We start from the raw sequence: 15,264 nt of genomic DNA on the forward strand, positions 1-15,264 counted from the left end.
AAACAGCTAGAAGTCATGACGTCTACTTCGAAATTTTTTGCTGGGTAGCAAGCAGTAATTAAGTTTCACTTCTCACTTTCTCTTAAGGAAACGAAGTGGAACCTAAGTAATCCTCATGACCATTTGTAGAGGTGTACGAGGGTGCGCTTATAGCCGCAGATCCAGGCGGATTCCTCCGCGATATCCTGGAAATTGAACGTTCTGAGATCCGCGCGGATAAAATGCGGTTAAAACTCCACGCCTCCGCGGAGCGAGCGGATATCCGGATTTTATCCGCAAACAAGCATTAGTACCTCGGCCCATATCCCCTTTGTGAGCCACAGTTGAGAGCACTCCATGAGTTCAAAATGGCGTCTTCTAGCGTGTCAGATTATAACCGATTATATGATCAGAAGTAAAAGCGTCTGTCACGCATTCGTTGTGTCGGTTTCTTTCTTTTTCTACAAATGCAATAAACGCGGATGTGCGGAGATACTGAATATCGCCCCGAATGCAGGTGCGGATACGCCGATCTCAAGTCTTGCGGTTGCGGATACTGTCGATGTTATCCGCGCTCACTTTTAACAGTTTGCTTTCAGATATTTGCATGCACTTCATAAAAGTTGACACAATGCTTTTTTTTTTTCATTTTATCAAGTTTACTATCGGGGCTAACAACAGACCAGTACACAATATCAACAACAGGCCCGCGATATACTCATAGATGACTTAACGACATGATGTCTAACAGGTTTAGATGCATGATTCTTGAACGAGGTGACAATGCTACAACGTTTTGTCTTTTTTTTTCTTTACAGGAATGATAAAACAGGTGATTATATGTATGTATATATATAATAGTTCAAGTTTGCTGTATAGTCGTTCAACACTAACTACCGACAGGCAACCACAATCACTACTAACAAGCGCGTAAAATACTATATCAGTGACAAATTTTTGTGTATCTCTATCAAGAGGACAGCAATATATTGAGCAGATCAGGCCAAGCAGCAGAGATACCACGAAGACTATACAGAACAATAACCACAGAAGAAAAAAATAAATTAAAAAAAAATAAATGCAGTTCACGCTTGTCAAGAAGCAGATTTACTATTCTTCTTGATTGTTCGTTCTAGTACTGAGTAGTAATAGTTCTTATTCTTACTTTGTACTTTTCTCGTTCAGTTTCCAACGCCCTTACTACAAATAACGGTGTAACTTAAAGAAAATACGTTGTTTTCTAATATGCGTTGCTGTGTGGTGTCTCTAACATGTGCTTCTTAGGTTCTGAAAAGTTAATGTTTGAGCGGATTGGTGTTGCGCGTGCATTTAACGTTTACAAGAACTACTAGCTGCTAACGATGTCTAGCTCCAATTACACGGGAGCCCAACGACGTGCACGGACGCAACATTTCCGAACTAGTACTTTGGGAAAAGATACTGACACTGATATAGATAAATAACCCATTTAGCGTTTATCATCAGAATAACGAATTTCCCACTCATTTTAGAATGATGAGTTGACTTCACACAACTAGATCTCTTGCGTAATAAAGCTTTAAATTTCTTTAAAACTGTCGTCAACTTTACAGTAACAACAAAAGTCCCACTTTTCTCAGCCCTTTTGCTAACACTGAAAGCGGAACTCGTATTAAAATACTATGACGTGTCTTAAGTGAACATCGCATAGATCTCTTAACGGGTCTAAGCAGCTTTCGTTTCGGGTGCATTTACAATGTGAACAGCGGAGGTGATATACTCGGTGAGGTATCAATGTACAGTGCATCTCACGCGTTCAGTTAGCAGACATTGCAGGCAGTGATGAATAGCGTTAATGTGAGTGTTCACACACGTTCACCGTGTGGCTGACTTCTGTCGAAACCTCCTTCTTCGAGTCTCACATAAACTCAATAGGAATATTAATAAACGTTACATGAGAGCACGTAGCAAGTGCTGATGATGCAGTAAATTGCGTTATTGCTGAACAGTGAAGAACAAGAAAGAGAACAGAAAGTGTATGGTATAGTTTCGTGGTGTACCGATTGTACCGATTATAATTGTTTTCAGTGCATGCAGTTTCTACATTTCGGTTCCCGAGAGGGTTTTTGCACCTGGACAGAAATTTCTGCGCAAGAAAGTAACCACTGCTCATGTAACATCATATTATACGGGGGTGGTCCGAGGTTGACTTTCGCAGCTCTACATCGGGTACAGCGGTCGCCGCGAAGCGTATGGGGTTTATATTTACGGATTCAACGCTGTTAGTGGATTCGTTCACATTAGGATGGTAAGCACGGTATACTCGTTGTGTCGTCTGTGATAGAAGCGCCGTGCCATTATGCGGGTGTGTCTTGCAGTGACTTCACAAGCAATCCCACTCCCTCTCTATGGTTGGTATAAGGAGACGTCCCAGAGACCTCCCAGGGACATGGGACAAGTGCGCTGCCATTATGAGGGAGCATTTGAAGAAAAAAGCCATAGCTTCAATAGTTTCTCTTGCACAATACATCAATCCAGGTCAACCTCGAACGACCCTCGTACATGTGCGGTATAATTTAGGGTTCCGCATTTTCGGCATTTGCCGAAAAACGCCGAAAAACACCCGCCGAATCTCCTCAGGAATAAGTGCCGAAAACGCGGATCCCTAGGCATAATACACGACGCTTTGCTTCCGATAAATATGTAACTAAATTTCATCCTAATGTAAGAGCAAGGGAGACAGCAGTAAAGCTTAAATACACGCAGTCAGACAGGAAAGCACACGTCACCAAGCATGCGTGCTCTGCAAGGGAACGTCTTGACGCGTACTTGTTCCATCGGCTACGTCTGTAGTTTGTCCTTTCAATGCGTACTTTACGATCTAAACTGAAAGCTTCGATTTTCTGTCCAGGAATTTTCTATACGTATTTGGACGGGAAGGCAAGCAGAAGACTCGTGACTCGAGCGCACTCGTAGAAGGAAGAAGATGGAACGCCGATGCAGGTTCGTAATAAGCGGGCATAAGATTCGTTATAAACTTAAAAAAAACGTAATAAACGGGTTAACGTAGGTGCACGGTTAAGCGATGGTTTTCAACGGGACGTCTCTCTCGTACGAGACGTTGACTGTTGGTGGGCCTTGCGCTACCTGGTGGAGCAAAAAAGAAAAGAGAGAGAAGAGGGACGTATGAGAGGGAGTTAGTGAACGATGTGGTGAGTGGCGCTTACTTTGACTCTTTGGCACTTGACACAAGCACGCGATATGATTTCGAAGAATGCAATGGTGATGCCCACCGCGGTGACGCAGCCCAGGAGGAAGAGCAGTGGGTAGAAGACCTCGGCGTTCAGAGGAATGTCCTAAGAGGTGGTGGTAAAAAAGGGGAGAGGGAGAGACGAACAAAGGGTGAGAGGTTATGTTAATCTTAGGGGTGTGCCAACCGAATCCGCGAATCCTAGGCAGGGATAATCCTCCAACCGCCTTCGTTTGTTTCTTTTTAAAATTGGCGCCTCCGAAGTCCACCGAACGCCTGATTGGCCGGCGGGCCCCGGGGCGCGCCAAAACCACAGCGTAAAGCTCCCACATTGCAAGTATAAACGTAACATGGTGTTGCTTTTGAGTGCTTCTTAGTTTTGTCGAAGAATTCAGACTCGAGTGTTTCTGTATTTCCTGTAGTCGATGAACAACATGTTAAATAAATTACATTTAAGATGGAATATATGAGTATGTTTTCTCCTGAAACAACAACAACAACAACAACAGATGATGACGATGAGATGGGGTGTTTCACCGCGGTGGTGCGGTACCCTACCCCATTGCAATGAAAGTGAACTATTATATAATTTGTTTTTCGTTATACAAAGATATCAATTGATATTAACATTGCCTTGAGTTTGAGGGGAAAAAACACAGGACGAACACAGGACGAGATGAACAGTGTTCGTTCGAACACCTGTGTTCGTCCTGTGTTTTTTCCCCTCAAACTCAAGGCAATGTTAATATCAATTTAGCACCAGCTTGCCTCCTCCTGCTATGTTCAAAGATATCAAATTCTGCTTCAAAACACTTTTCAGTAGAGGTGTCTTTTTCTGGCTTTTTAAGGTCTTTTTAAAGAAAGGATTCGAAAGATTCGAGATTCGTAAGAGTCGTGGATTCGCAGAACCTTCCTTGGATACGGATTCGGATTTGGATTCGGAAAATTCTGGATTCGTCCTATCTCTAGTTAACCTGTTAGTAAAGGCCTGGTCGTCATATTACGAAATCAAACGTTGGAAACGAATAGGCCGTTTCAAACTGCGGCTTAAAATAAGCTGTCAGGAGCCGCTGCCATGGAAAAAGACTTGGAGAAGACAAGGTCGCTTTCGGGCTTCCCTAATCTTCAACAAGGCTGAACAGAGCTGGACTGAGATAGACTCTTGCTAGTTTGCTTCGAGCTCAATCGAAATATCGAGAATTAAGATTACACAACGTAAGCCCTTTAGGGTAGCAACTGTTCATCCCGTCCTCACATTTTCAGAGGCAAGCTAGCATCGCCTTATTGTTGTTCTTGTTATTTTACAATTCGCAAGGGAGGTCCTGTAGCAAACCTAGGTAGTCCGACCTAGACTGAACGCTTCTTGGCGTAACCCATTCTGCCCTAAGCTGCACAAACCTGACAAAATCTGGTCTCATGTTCGTCGAGTTATATAAAAGTAGTTGGATCTAAGATAAGTGACGTCAGTCAAGCTAACATGACATAGCTGACATCGTTGCGCTTGTCAAGCCCGGCTGGATCGTGTCGGTTAACGACTAACGATCGGCTTACGATCGAGTCGGTAAGCGATCGAGAGAACACATACTGCATAGAGTGGTTTTACATTGGCACATTACATTATATGTAACATTCATGTAACCCTCCGTGAATACATGTACAAAACTGGAGGGACCTAGTAGTCGCCATGCCGAACTGAGCTGGCAATAATTCCAGATGACACACTTCAATTGGTCGTACCACGGTCTACTGCATTATACGGACCTGGATGCACGATTCCCCTGAGCAGATTGCTGCCATATCATGCAGACAAACAGCTCGGTAACAATAACGCTACTGCCACAAACAACTACAGACGTAGACAAGCAGATCCGGCAGCCACTTCGCGAAGGGTTTGGCCCTAGCGATTGTCTGTTCTAGCAGTGACTAGCTAGTGAACTGCGAACGAAATCACAAATCGCGGCAATGTTTCAGACAGTGTTGAGCAGACAGCGGATCATGAAGGCGAACGGCGGAAGCCATGATGACGATACTGTACACGTCATTTCCTTTTCCAAACAGACCTCAACTAGAGCCTCTCGCGGCCACTATCGTAACTAGACTGGCCGATAACTAATCAAATTCCATACAGTTACCATCGATAGTTCATTAGGTATTGCTGAAAATCTCTCAGTTTGTTGGTGGCTGTGACTGCGTTTCACCCATGCTCTTCAAACCTTTGTAACATGCACCTGTGGTGTCATTCGGTGCACACATCGCGCATGCGCATTAAAAAGAAAACACATTATTTGTGCTTATTACATGTGCTTATTACAAGGCAGCATCCGTGAAATGGTGCGATTCTAGCACGCGTTCCCACAGCTCACATTCGTTGACTCACCATTCGCAGGACCAATCAACTCAAAAATGAAGCTGTAATAGAAACCACTGTGTTTGTCATCGCCAAGCGCGCAAAGAAGACCATTTTTCGGCAGTTCAAGAGTAGAAGCATGAATGTTCCACACGTAAACTTACTTCTGGCGGTTTTTCACACTCCGATGTCCACCACTTCTTCTTCATCTCCTCGATTTCACCGTTTTCAGAAAGGTTCGTGATGGCCTCATTCAATACGTTCCTACAAGCATTGCATAAGAGAACGTCATCAAATTAGTTCTGTGCATGAGCCTGAGCCGTTCGCCTACACACTATATACACGTAACCAATAAAAGTCCCCTTATGGGTTATGGGTTATAGGGGTCTACCTTTTGTAGACTAGATACATTTCCATAACATACATGTAACCCATAAAGGTTCCCTTATGGGTTATGGGTTATATGGGACTACCTTTTGTAGACTAGATACATTTCCACTCCTTTTCGACTCCCTTTCGGGACTAAATGCACGAAAGTTCATGCGAAGTTTAGGAACTACATGCAGTGCCGGGGAGTACATTTCAGACTCAGGGGACTAAAATGAAGAGTAATTGCAATCTATAAGATTAAAACATGTAATTACTCCCCAATTTGCTCATTGTTTTCTTAGACTGTAAACACTGATCTCACCCATAGCACCTAAACCCGAAAGAAACCCAGTCAGAGTCTTCCTATTCGATGCCCCCCCCCCCCTCTTAATTAATGCGTTACATTCACCCAGTTTGACGGGCACCCTCCATGTCTGCATCTTATAGAAGAGTTGCCTTGCCTGAGGGGCGATCCGAGCCGCACGGCGAGGGCGAAGAATTGCGTGCTGAAACTTTCGCCCAATGTCCAGGTATCGCAAGGACGACGGCCATTGATGTACTCCGCGAAGAGTGACTCGGTGAGGAAGACATATTTGCCGGAGGAGTCCCTGACCCTTTGGACACCTTCCTGGCGGTTCGCGACAAGGACGCTACGGTCTGCTTTCATGGCTTCCCACATTCGTTTATTTGTGCGATACGTCGACTCCTGCGAAGGTTCAGAAGAAATGTGCCAAATGAACGATTCTGGAAGAAGCACCAGATGGGTCACGTACTTCGAAATATTCCTGGATACTACCGTGTTGCAACGTTCCGAACCTGACTTCGTGCTGCAAGGACAGGTCCTCGAAAGAGTGAATAATTGTTTTGTCTTGAAGAGAAGAATCGTGAAGAACTAGGAAAGGTGCCAGGTAGACTGTGTATGCGGAGAACACAAATACGATGAACATCCACCAGGTACTGCTCAGGATGCGTCCAGCGATTGTTCTGTTGGTATAAAGCCGTAGGTTAAGGTATGAGAAAAACAGAGATTATGAAGAACAGATACAACGTATTCAGGCGAGGGACATTCCCCGGACTAGTCCAACGGAAGATGCAATGACGTCGCAGCTTTCTGCTGTCACGTAAGCGGTTCCGTGCACTGCTAACCATATATTCCCTAGCAGACGACAAGAGAGGAAGCGGACGCTGTCGTCTGTTAAGTTAGCAGAACTCCAATCTCGATATTCCGTCACTGTGCGAATGTTCAACATAACACACGTGGGATCCTATGCCCCGTGAGCAGCTTTGATGCTGCTTTTTCTTCCACTGGAATATTCAGTGAGGATGTCGCTCGTGTAAATACACGGATAACCTACCTGGCGAGAAATGAAGTTGACGCATGTGGCGTCACCACTTCCAGACTTTCGCAGAATGTCTTCAGCATTGCTGACCCTCCTTGGTCACCTTCAGATGGTTCATGACAACAGTGGTCTCGCTTCATCACCGATATGCCGAAGATGAAGAGAAATAATATTACGGCTCCCAGCGAAGAGCCCATGCCTATCCACAGCTCCAAGTGGAAAGGAGACGCAAATGTAAGCATTCCTGCGCCCTTTTTCAGCAGGGACGGTGGCCTCTTGGACAGGGCCGCGATGTCTGTTGCCAGGAATGGATGGGTAAAGTCCACCACGTTCTTCCTGGCACTTGTTATGGTAAGACCTCCCAGAGCTATGTCGGCATCCTGTCAAAAATTATTACCATCTCTGAAGTGGTGGAACTAAAGGAGCTACGCATCACTGATTCTTTGGTTGAATTGGGCGGTAATCAAACGAACGCTTGAAAAAAGTCTGGAGGCCCGAAGAGCATTTAATAAGAGTTTTTCGAAGTCCCAAATGAAATGTGTTGCAGGTTTTTGGCTGCGTGCCAACTTTCTCTTTCTGAAAGTGTATATGAGCCTTATTTACATGCTCCTTGATAAACTTCCTGTGCGCTCGCCATGTTCTCTGTAGATCTGAAGATGCTTGTGATTGTGTGAAGATGTGTGTGTAAGATTGTGATATATCGATAAAAGCGGTAACTGACTCATACCGTATATACAATTAATCCCCTCACCATTACCCTTCCTATATGTCACAAAGACTTTCACTGATTGACTGTAAAAGAAAAAAAAAAGAAGATAAAAAAATTCACATACACGGAGAGCAGCTACCCCATGGCACGTACTCAGTTAAAGACACTACGGGTTGGATTGGATAGGATTGGATTTGACCATGCCCGTCAACAGCCATGGCCTAAATAGCGGTACACAATATGCACATGCAAACATAACAAAATCTCCAAAGCTTTTCCCTTTACATAACATATATGTCAGACACAACGTCACCGTCTCCGCAAATTACAAAAAATATCATGCTCTTTGGCATGCACATTGTACTGACCTTGTAAACGTGTAAACGGGTGTACGCATCACAAAAACTTATCTGTGTAAATTTTGTCCTGTTCCCCGAAAATGTGGAAATAATGCTCGGTTAATCCTTGATAGAGCAGCGCTGCCACAAGTAAGACTGGGCATAATCACATAGGGCAATATTATTGTTAGGACTTTCTCAGCCTTATAAACATTAAAGCGCGTCATAATCGAACTCAAACTCACCCCGCGCTCCACTTCTCCAATCATCCCATTCCAGCCGCTCACAGATAAGCTGCCATAGTGGTCGTCTTTCACCAGCTGCAGTTGATACTTGATTCCAGTAAGGCGACTGATAGCTTCTATTAGGTCCAAGCAAAATCCTTCGTAGGAAGCGTTAGCCTGGAGCACGTCATCTAGTGAAGACGTGCTCTTCAACATTAGGTAGGGGTCTTCCTAGCAATTATGAAAAGAAATACATCAACATCAACAAGATATGCGGTGTACCGCGCGGATCATCGCGCGGATCATCGCGCAGGAAGTTTAGTCTTTCAATGGCTCCACTGTCTTACCAATATCGTGGTCACCTTGTAGACTATGTCATTGTCGGCTGTGACGTTCACGTCGACGTCGACAATGCGTCTTGACGGTGTAGGTACGAATCCGGCCTTTTCTGTCCACTGTCCGATCTACAGGTACAGTAGAATCGTCCGCGTTATTCAGGTGCAATAAAAAACAATTAAAGTTAAGCAATACCTGTTTCCACTGCCGTTTCCTGTTGACCTGTATAACATCCACAGTGAAGTTTACTCTACAGCCCATAGAATCAAATTGAACTCTTCCTGTTTTCCCTTCGAACGTGACCTGCACAGATTTACTTAATTTGCACCTATCAGAAACCAGTGTGTTCTGCAAGGAGAGTAAGGAAGGACTACCTTCTTGAGGTACGTGTCTATCACTCGCCCTTGCTTCTTGGTCAGGTAGGATACTTTGCCGCAAGAGTCACCTCGGAAGCTTTTGGGCCTTACGCGTTGCTCGAACAAGTCCGAGTTCTTCGGTGGCGGATCAAATCGAAGGGCCCTGTAGGCGTCGCTTACTAACGATGATGCATCGACGAGCGCAGCTTCTTCAGCCTTGTAGGAAATACACACATGACACCATCGTGTTAGCTACCACTCATGCCAACGACACCCAGATACAGAAAGCCTGATCACACGGCCAATCACGACAATGCTTTCGGTGGCCGTAGCTATGGAGACTATAGCCGTCACCAGCCACTTGTATCCACATGTAGCCACAGCAAGCCTGTGTTTGAAATCGTCTGCGGCGATTGGTTGAAGCAGACGACGCATTAAGTAGGCCTTCTGTATCTATGTGGCGCTTTGCTTCCACAATGATGGTCATGTTGCATCACCATTATGGGTACAGCCCCAGTTATGTAGCTCAGACCCTTGGACTTCGTTTGTTCCAGCGCCACATCAATGGTGCAGAACAGGGAACGTAGTGTCGTTAGAGCGACACTGTGTCATTTCGCCGTGACACTTACTGTCATTTTAATGAAGACACTTCTGAGTCCTTCGTCCTGATCAGAATGAAACCGAAACGCCGTCACATTTAACGCAGCCAGCTCTGGAAATCCGTCGAAGTACTTCTCGCTAACAACCTGCGGATGCAAATGAAAAAAAGAAAGAAACTTAAATGCTTAACTCCATGTCCCAATTAATCTACGTCTTACAGGATTAAGCAGCACGTAGTGGTAGGTGCGTCTTCCCATAAAGAGATCCCGCACGTGCGAAATGATGATTTCCTTGGCGACTTGGAAGTGGCAGTCGAGGACTACAAGCTTACGCCCGTGTGGGTCATCCTCGTCGATCTCCCGTAGCAATGTCTTGGCTTCGGACGCCGCAGAAATCCTCCTGGCGTATCTGAACGTGATCTTATGGTTGTTCGAACTCGTCAACCTCTGGAGTTGTACATGTCCTACACAAGCATGGTTGGCGTTACGAACGTATGGTCAATGGCCCTAAAGAAAATGGTATACCTCTACGAATTCTCAGAAATATCATGTTCCAAGTGTTCCATGGGACACTTTATTATCACGTATAAGGAATAATAACGTGTCGTTATGTATTGAAGTCTATTTCCTTTCGCTACTCGACTGGTAGACACTTCTAACTTGATGGACATGCGGTCACTCATCTAAGTGTCGTCCGGTGCATGCGTCTTCCCCTTGTGATTTTCATCAGTTGAAATCCCTCTTCCATTTGCTCTCTGCTTCCCTTCATTTTTTAGTTACTTCTTATTTTCTATTGCTTTCTTCTCATTAGCTTTCCTTTTGTTGGTGTCGCTGTATATATTTTCAGGTTTGCTGTTGCATGTTCTGTTGCGGTTTTATAGCACATTGTTGGGTCAATGCCTTGCTGCTGTACATTCTCTATTCCTTTTGTGTGTGAGGTTTTGTTGTAAATATTCTGCTCTCTTGTTGTTGCATGTCGCTTGCGGAGATGTTGCATGTAATGAACTGTACAGTGAACCCTCGTTATTATGACCATGGTCGTTCCCGAAAATTTTGGTCATAATGCGGAATTGTCATATTAACGGGGGGGATTTGCAGAGGTTTCACTGCATTGTTCCCCAGGAGTATGGTCGTAAAGCGCGTATGTCAGATTATCGGGGGACATATTAACGAGGGTTCACTGTATATAGTCTGATTTTACTGACTGGTGTTCTTTGTAGTTGTGGAGTTTTCTGTATGTATTGCTGTATGTATGTATTGCTGTTTGTTTGCTGTACTAATTGTCCTATTCACACTTGTATGCATTACCACGTTATATTAAATTTTCCGTAGGGGGTGCTGGAGTAGTCAGTCCGACCCCCATCGCGACTTCCGTCCCCATCTTTTTCTTGTCCCGACGACAATAACCATCATCATATTTTTTTTTCCGATGCAATAAACTGATAGTTTTTTGCTTATTGCTCGTACGCCTCTGCCAACCACCACATTCCTACGTACCGTGTTCCGACTCATAAAAGAAGATGAGCGAGTGGAAGTTGAAGTACTTGGCCAAGTCCAGGACAGCGGGCGTCAAGTCCACCACCATGGAGACACCAAACGGAATTTGCTCTTTTTGCTCTTCATCTGCGTCGCCCGTTGGTTCGAGCGGATTCAAAGTGACATTTGTATTCAGCCACTCTCCTTCCTCAGTGCTCTCTTCGTCAGCAGGACCACAACGATGCTGAACGGATGTGCTGATGCGAGGAACGTTCGTGTTGCCAAAGAGGGACCACAGGGCTTCTGAAGACAAGCCGTCGCTGGGGAGGACGACTGTCGTCACGCCGGTATCCAGTTGTTTGCAAACTGCGCAGGTATAATAGGGCAGCCATCATGGTTGCCAGCGTACAAAGACATCAGCCTTTTATGGTAGACTAAGTCGCGTTTAGGGGCGTACGCTCTTTTTAAAAAAAAATGGTGTGCTGTAACACCTTTTTGGGGTGTACAATTACTCTCCATTACCCTAGTTAATTATGGAGCCTCCTCACTCTATAAAGGGAATGGGGAGACTCCTTAACGAGGATAATGGAGAGTAACTATACACTCCAAAGGGAGTGATATATGTGGTAGGAGTGTACACCCCAAAAAGGTGTTACAACACACCATTTTTTTAGAGTGTGTACGACTACACCTCACAGACACCCGTGGTAGGATATCCGATCATTTCATATTATATTTGTATCATATTCACGCAATTGAATGGTATTGGATAGGGAACAGTGTGGCGTATTTACGTGCTCTCCCTATACTCTCTTCCTATACTCCCTATATCTCCCTATACTCCTAGAACAGAGCTTCACCGCATAACTCGCTGGAGGCCATTGCACACAATGTAAGAGCACAAGATCAACATATAGACAACGATGTTCCCCAACACCATCCTGAAAATACCACTTCATACTTACTTCTGTACGACCTTTTGGAACGCAATAGCCATAGCCGCTATAGTCATAGCCATAGCCGCTATAGCCATAGCCATAGCCGCAATAGGTATGAGCTCAAAGACCATATATTGTTGTTGACAGATTTCTAATGTCATTCCCACTGTACTTGTTATAGATACCGTCTTCATGCTTGGCGGCAATCATAATGCGCATTATAAAATAACGTGAACATCAGTTGGGGAGCATAATTTTGTGACATTGCACCAACGTCGCAGAAGCAGTAGCACGTGACTTACGTTCGCGTGCAGTGCTGAAAAGGTCGTTATCTTGGATCTGTCCAAAGTGTGTCTTGATGGAGATAGCTAGACGTTTGGCGTCGGAACTTGCATTGAAGAATGCTGTGGAGCGGTCGAACTCTCGTCGCACGTTCAAATGGTCCTGCTTCAAGAGAACACCTGAAATAAATTCGTCATTCAATTGGAATTAGCCAAGACAGGCAACAAATTCAGCATGTCACATGAACTGAGGCTTAACATACATAGCACAAATTCACAAAATTTAATAGTGGACATGTAGTCGGGCAAGTGAAAATAAATGCATCTTTGTGGAATTTGTCAAGTTTTTGTTTTTATTCGAGACAATTCGCATACAGCATTGTCTTGAGTGACCTGGCCATGCCAAGTACAATTCAAATGCACGTGGCGCTAAAAACATATATTAAAAATGTATTACCCATTTCGCAGGCCCGTTCGACTTAAGTGGAGTAAGTAAATACAAAACATCGCCAAAATATCGCCAAATACATAACATAATTTAATACTTTTGTATCTTAATATATAATTTTATAAAGAGGTGCAGTTTTAAGCAGCTACAAGGAATGCGACAGTCTTATAAACCAGTATATCTATAAGAAGCTTCAAAGAAGATGGGGTCACTTTTCATAAGATGGGTCAGTCCATAACACCAAACGTTGCGAACAGACTTCTCCACTAGTTAATCCCAACTAGCTCCGTACAAAACGTAAACGCATACGATAACATTAAGCGCCACCACATCGGCGGAAAACAGACGCACAAAAAGTAAGCCGCTACGAGACACACTTATAACCAGTACCCTATCATCAACAGTGTACCGTCAACAACCTTGACAAGGGCACAGGCAACGTAGGACACCACTAAAAGGCGACCCGCTTACCGATCTCTACGCAGTAACATGTCGGCATAGTCAACGCACATAGTAACACCTGGATAGAAAACAGAACACCGCTTGAGACCACCGAGCCAGCGTAAGCACCCATGACACCTTCCGCTTTAGCTTCCTCTACATCTTCCACGGCGTCATCAGATCGACGCAATCATCTACAGCACGGCATCTACCACGCACTGCAACTCAAAACTACATCGTCGAACAGCTGTGAATCACGCGACAACGAATTTTCTTGCGAGGGACTTGAGAGACTATTTAATGATTTCTCCTTTCGAAGCTTCTCCCCATTTTCCTCGCTTTTCCCCGGGATGCGGATGGAGATCACTTTTAGTTTTCGTGACGTCACAGCCCAGGGATCGCGAGTGCAGCGCCATCGTGTGCTCAGCGACCGAACTGATCGTCTCCATCTGTGCATGATATCGATATAGTCTCGTTTGGTTGATTGGATTCTCGCACGCGATTGCACATTGAGTGGAACGTAGTAGTCGTCGCTCAGGAAAACCAGTTGTTAGAGTAATAAGTAGTGGAGTTCTTTGCGTGGTCGTTATTAGGTTCATATCATTCAATGAAGAAGAAGAGCGTCGTCGTTGATATGATTATCGTTAATGATTCTTCCAATCAGATTGGACCCTCGTTTTTGATGGGTAACGATCATGCGAATAAGAAGAAAAAAACGAAGACCGGGTCGATCTTCCTAAAGGTAGCTAAAGAAACTATCACAAAGTTACAAGACTCGCTGTATTTCGTAATGCACGCTGTATAGCTTCTCTGCACAGCAGATAAGCTACGCAGTGAAGAGAGCTTGCTGTTTTGCACGGCCATCCACATACGCCGCCAAAGAATAAAACACACATAAAGCGTGCCGTTGTATTTCTCTAGGTGATGCATAAATGTATGCATGAATTATAGTTACACAGTAAAAAAAATAATATGTAACGTCTTTAAAACCCTGTAACCCCTTATTTTTCGTGTGATCAGCATCCTTCTTCCCACAACACCGGGGCTAAGCCGTGCAGACACCACGTCTAGCGCTTCAGTGCCCTTTACAGACAACTTCAATACCCTCAGCACAACGTTGTGCAGCGCAATCAACTTCTCCGATTGCGTTTTAACCCAGCGCTAACGGCTACTCTATAGACTATTTTTGGTAACAGCGCAAGGAGGAACGAATAGCAGACGCGAAGCTCATGCACATCCTCGAAGCCGAAAGGACAGAAAGCATCAGGTTTTCCTACAGACTAAACGGAGAACGAGGGCGGTGGAAATCTGAAATATAAGCGTACAAACATCGCTAGATATCCAGCATTTTCCCTATTGATCGCGCAGCAGACAGACTATGCTCGTTCCAGGGCCCCGTGACGTACGGGCGGCGGGAGAGGAGGCAGGTGCGCATTAGCAGAGCTCCCAACGGCGGGAACCGGAATTACGTACACGGGTAAAATGCGGGTCTCGTTGTTTAGTCGTTAGGTTGCGCTCTAAGCGAAAGTGACTCGTTTTGTTTGGCCTCATTCAAAGGTTGCGTTACTGATGGGCTCTCAGCTGATGACGTGAAAAAAGGGGCCGAGAGGAGCTGTTGGTGAGAACAGCGAAGATGCAAAGGAAGATAATATAATGACAGAAAGTTTGCACGTATTAATGAGCTGCACTTTGAAACTTTCGTAAGCCTCTCTTTCCATCTGTATACTGTCTTTCTTGATGTTATATTTTTTAATTATTTTCCAAAAATACGGCCGCCTCTCGTTGAAGTTGGAGCAGGAGTGGGAAAAATACCAAAGGAAACGCTTGCGCATACATGCTTTTTCATTGAAGTTT

The 15,264-nt window shown here is 44.7% G+C and overlaps 1 protein-coding gene across 1 annotated transcript; it reads right to left on the reverse strand.

Annotated features, from left to right (window-relative positions):
- Positions 1-635: 635 nt before the first annotated feature.
- LOC135394820 (glutamate receptor 1-like) lies at positions 636-13,809 on the reverse strand. The gene is made up of 15 exons (XM_064625830.1): positions 13,441-13,809; positions 12,543-12,701; positions 11,324-11,668; positions 10,046-10,290; positions 9,857-9,973; positions 9,246-9,443; positions 9,067-9,174; positions 8,883-8,999; positions 8,557-8,766; positions 7,280-7,644; positions 6,698-6,908; positions 6,386-6,630; positions 5,720-5,819; positions 3,186-3,314; positions 636-3,105 (listed from the first exon to the last, which is right to left on the reverse strand). Exons 1-15 carry the CDS (start codon positions 13,541-13,543, stop codon positions 3,037-3,039), a joined length of 2,721 nt encoding a protein of 906 aa, XP_064481900.1. The 5' UTR covers positions 13,544-13,809; the 3' UTR covers positions 636-3,036.
- Positions 13,810-15,264: the final 1,455 nt, after the last annotated feature.

This window comes from Ornithodoros turicata, chromosome 5 (genome assembly GCF_037126465.1).
Source record: "Ornithodoros turicata isolate Travis chromosome 5, ASM3712646v1, whole genome shotgun sequence".
NCBI classification, from domain to species: domain Eukaryota; kingdom Metazoa; phylum Arthropoda; class Arachnida; order Ixodida; family Argasidae; genus Ornithodoros; species Ornithodoros turicata.

Excerpts from the sequence above, each read along its gene's own strand:
- LOC135394820 (XM_064625830.1), bottom strand. The coding sequence starts at position 13,543 with ATGGGTGCTTACGCTGGCTCGGTGGTCTCAAGCGGTGTTCTGTTTTCT. Across the intron at positions 12,702-13,440 it reads ATGTTACTGCGTAGAGATCG|GTGTTCTCTTGAAGCAGGAC; the intron begins GTAAGCGGGTCG and ends AATTTATTTCAG. Across the intron at positions 10,291-11,323 it reads CTTTTATGAGTCGGAACACG|GACATGTACAACTCCAGAGG; the intron begins GTACGTAGGAAT and ends ATGCTTGTGTAG.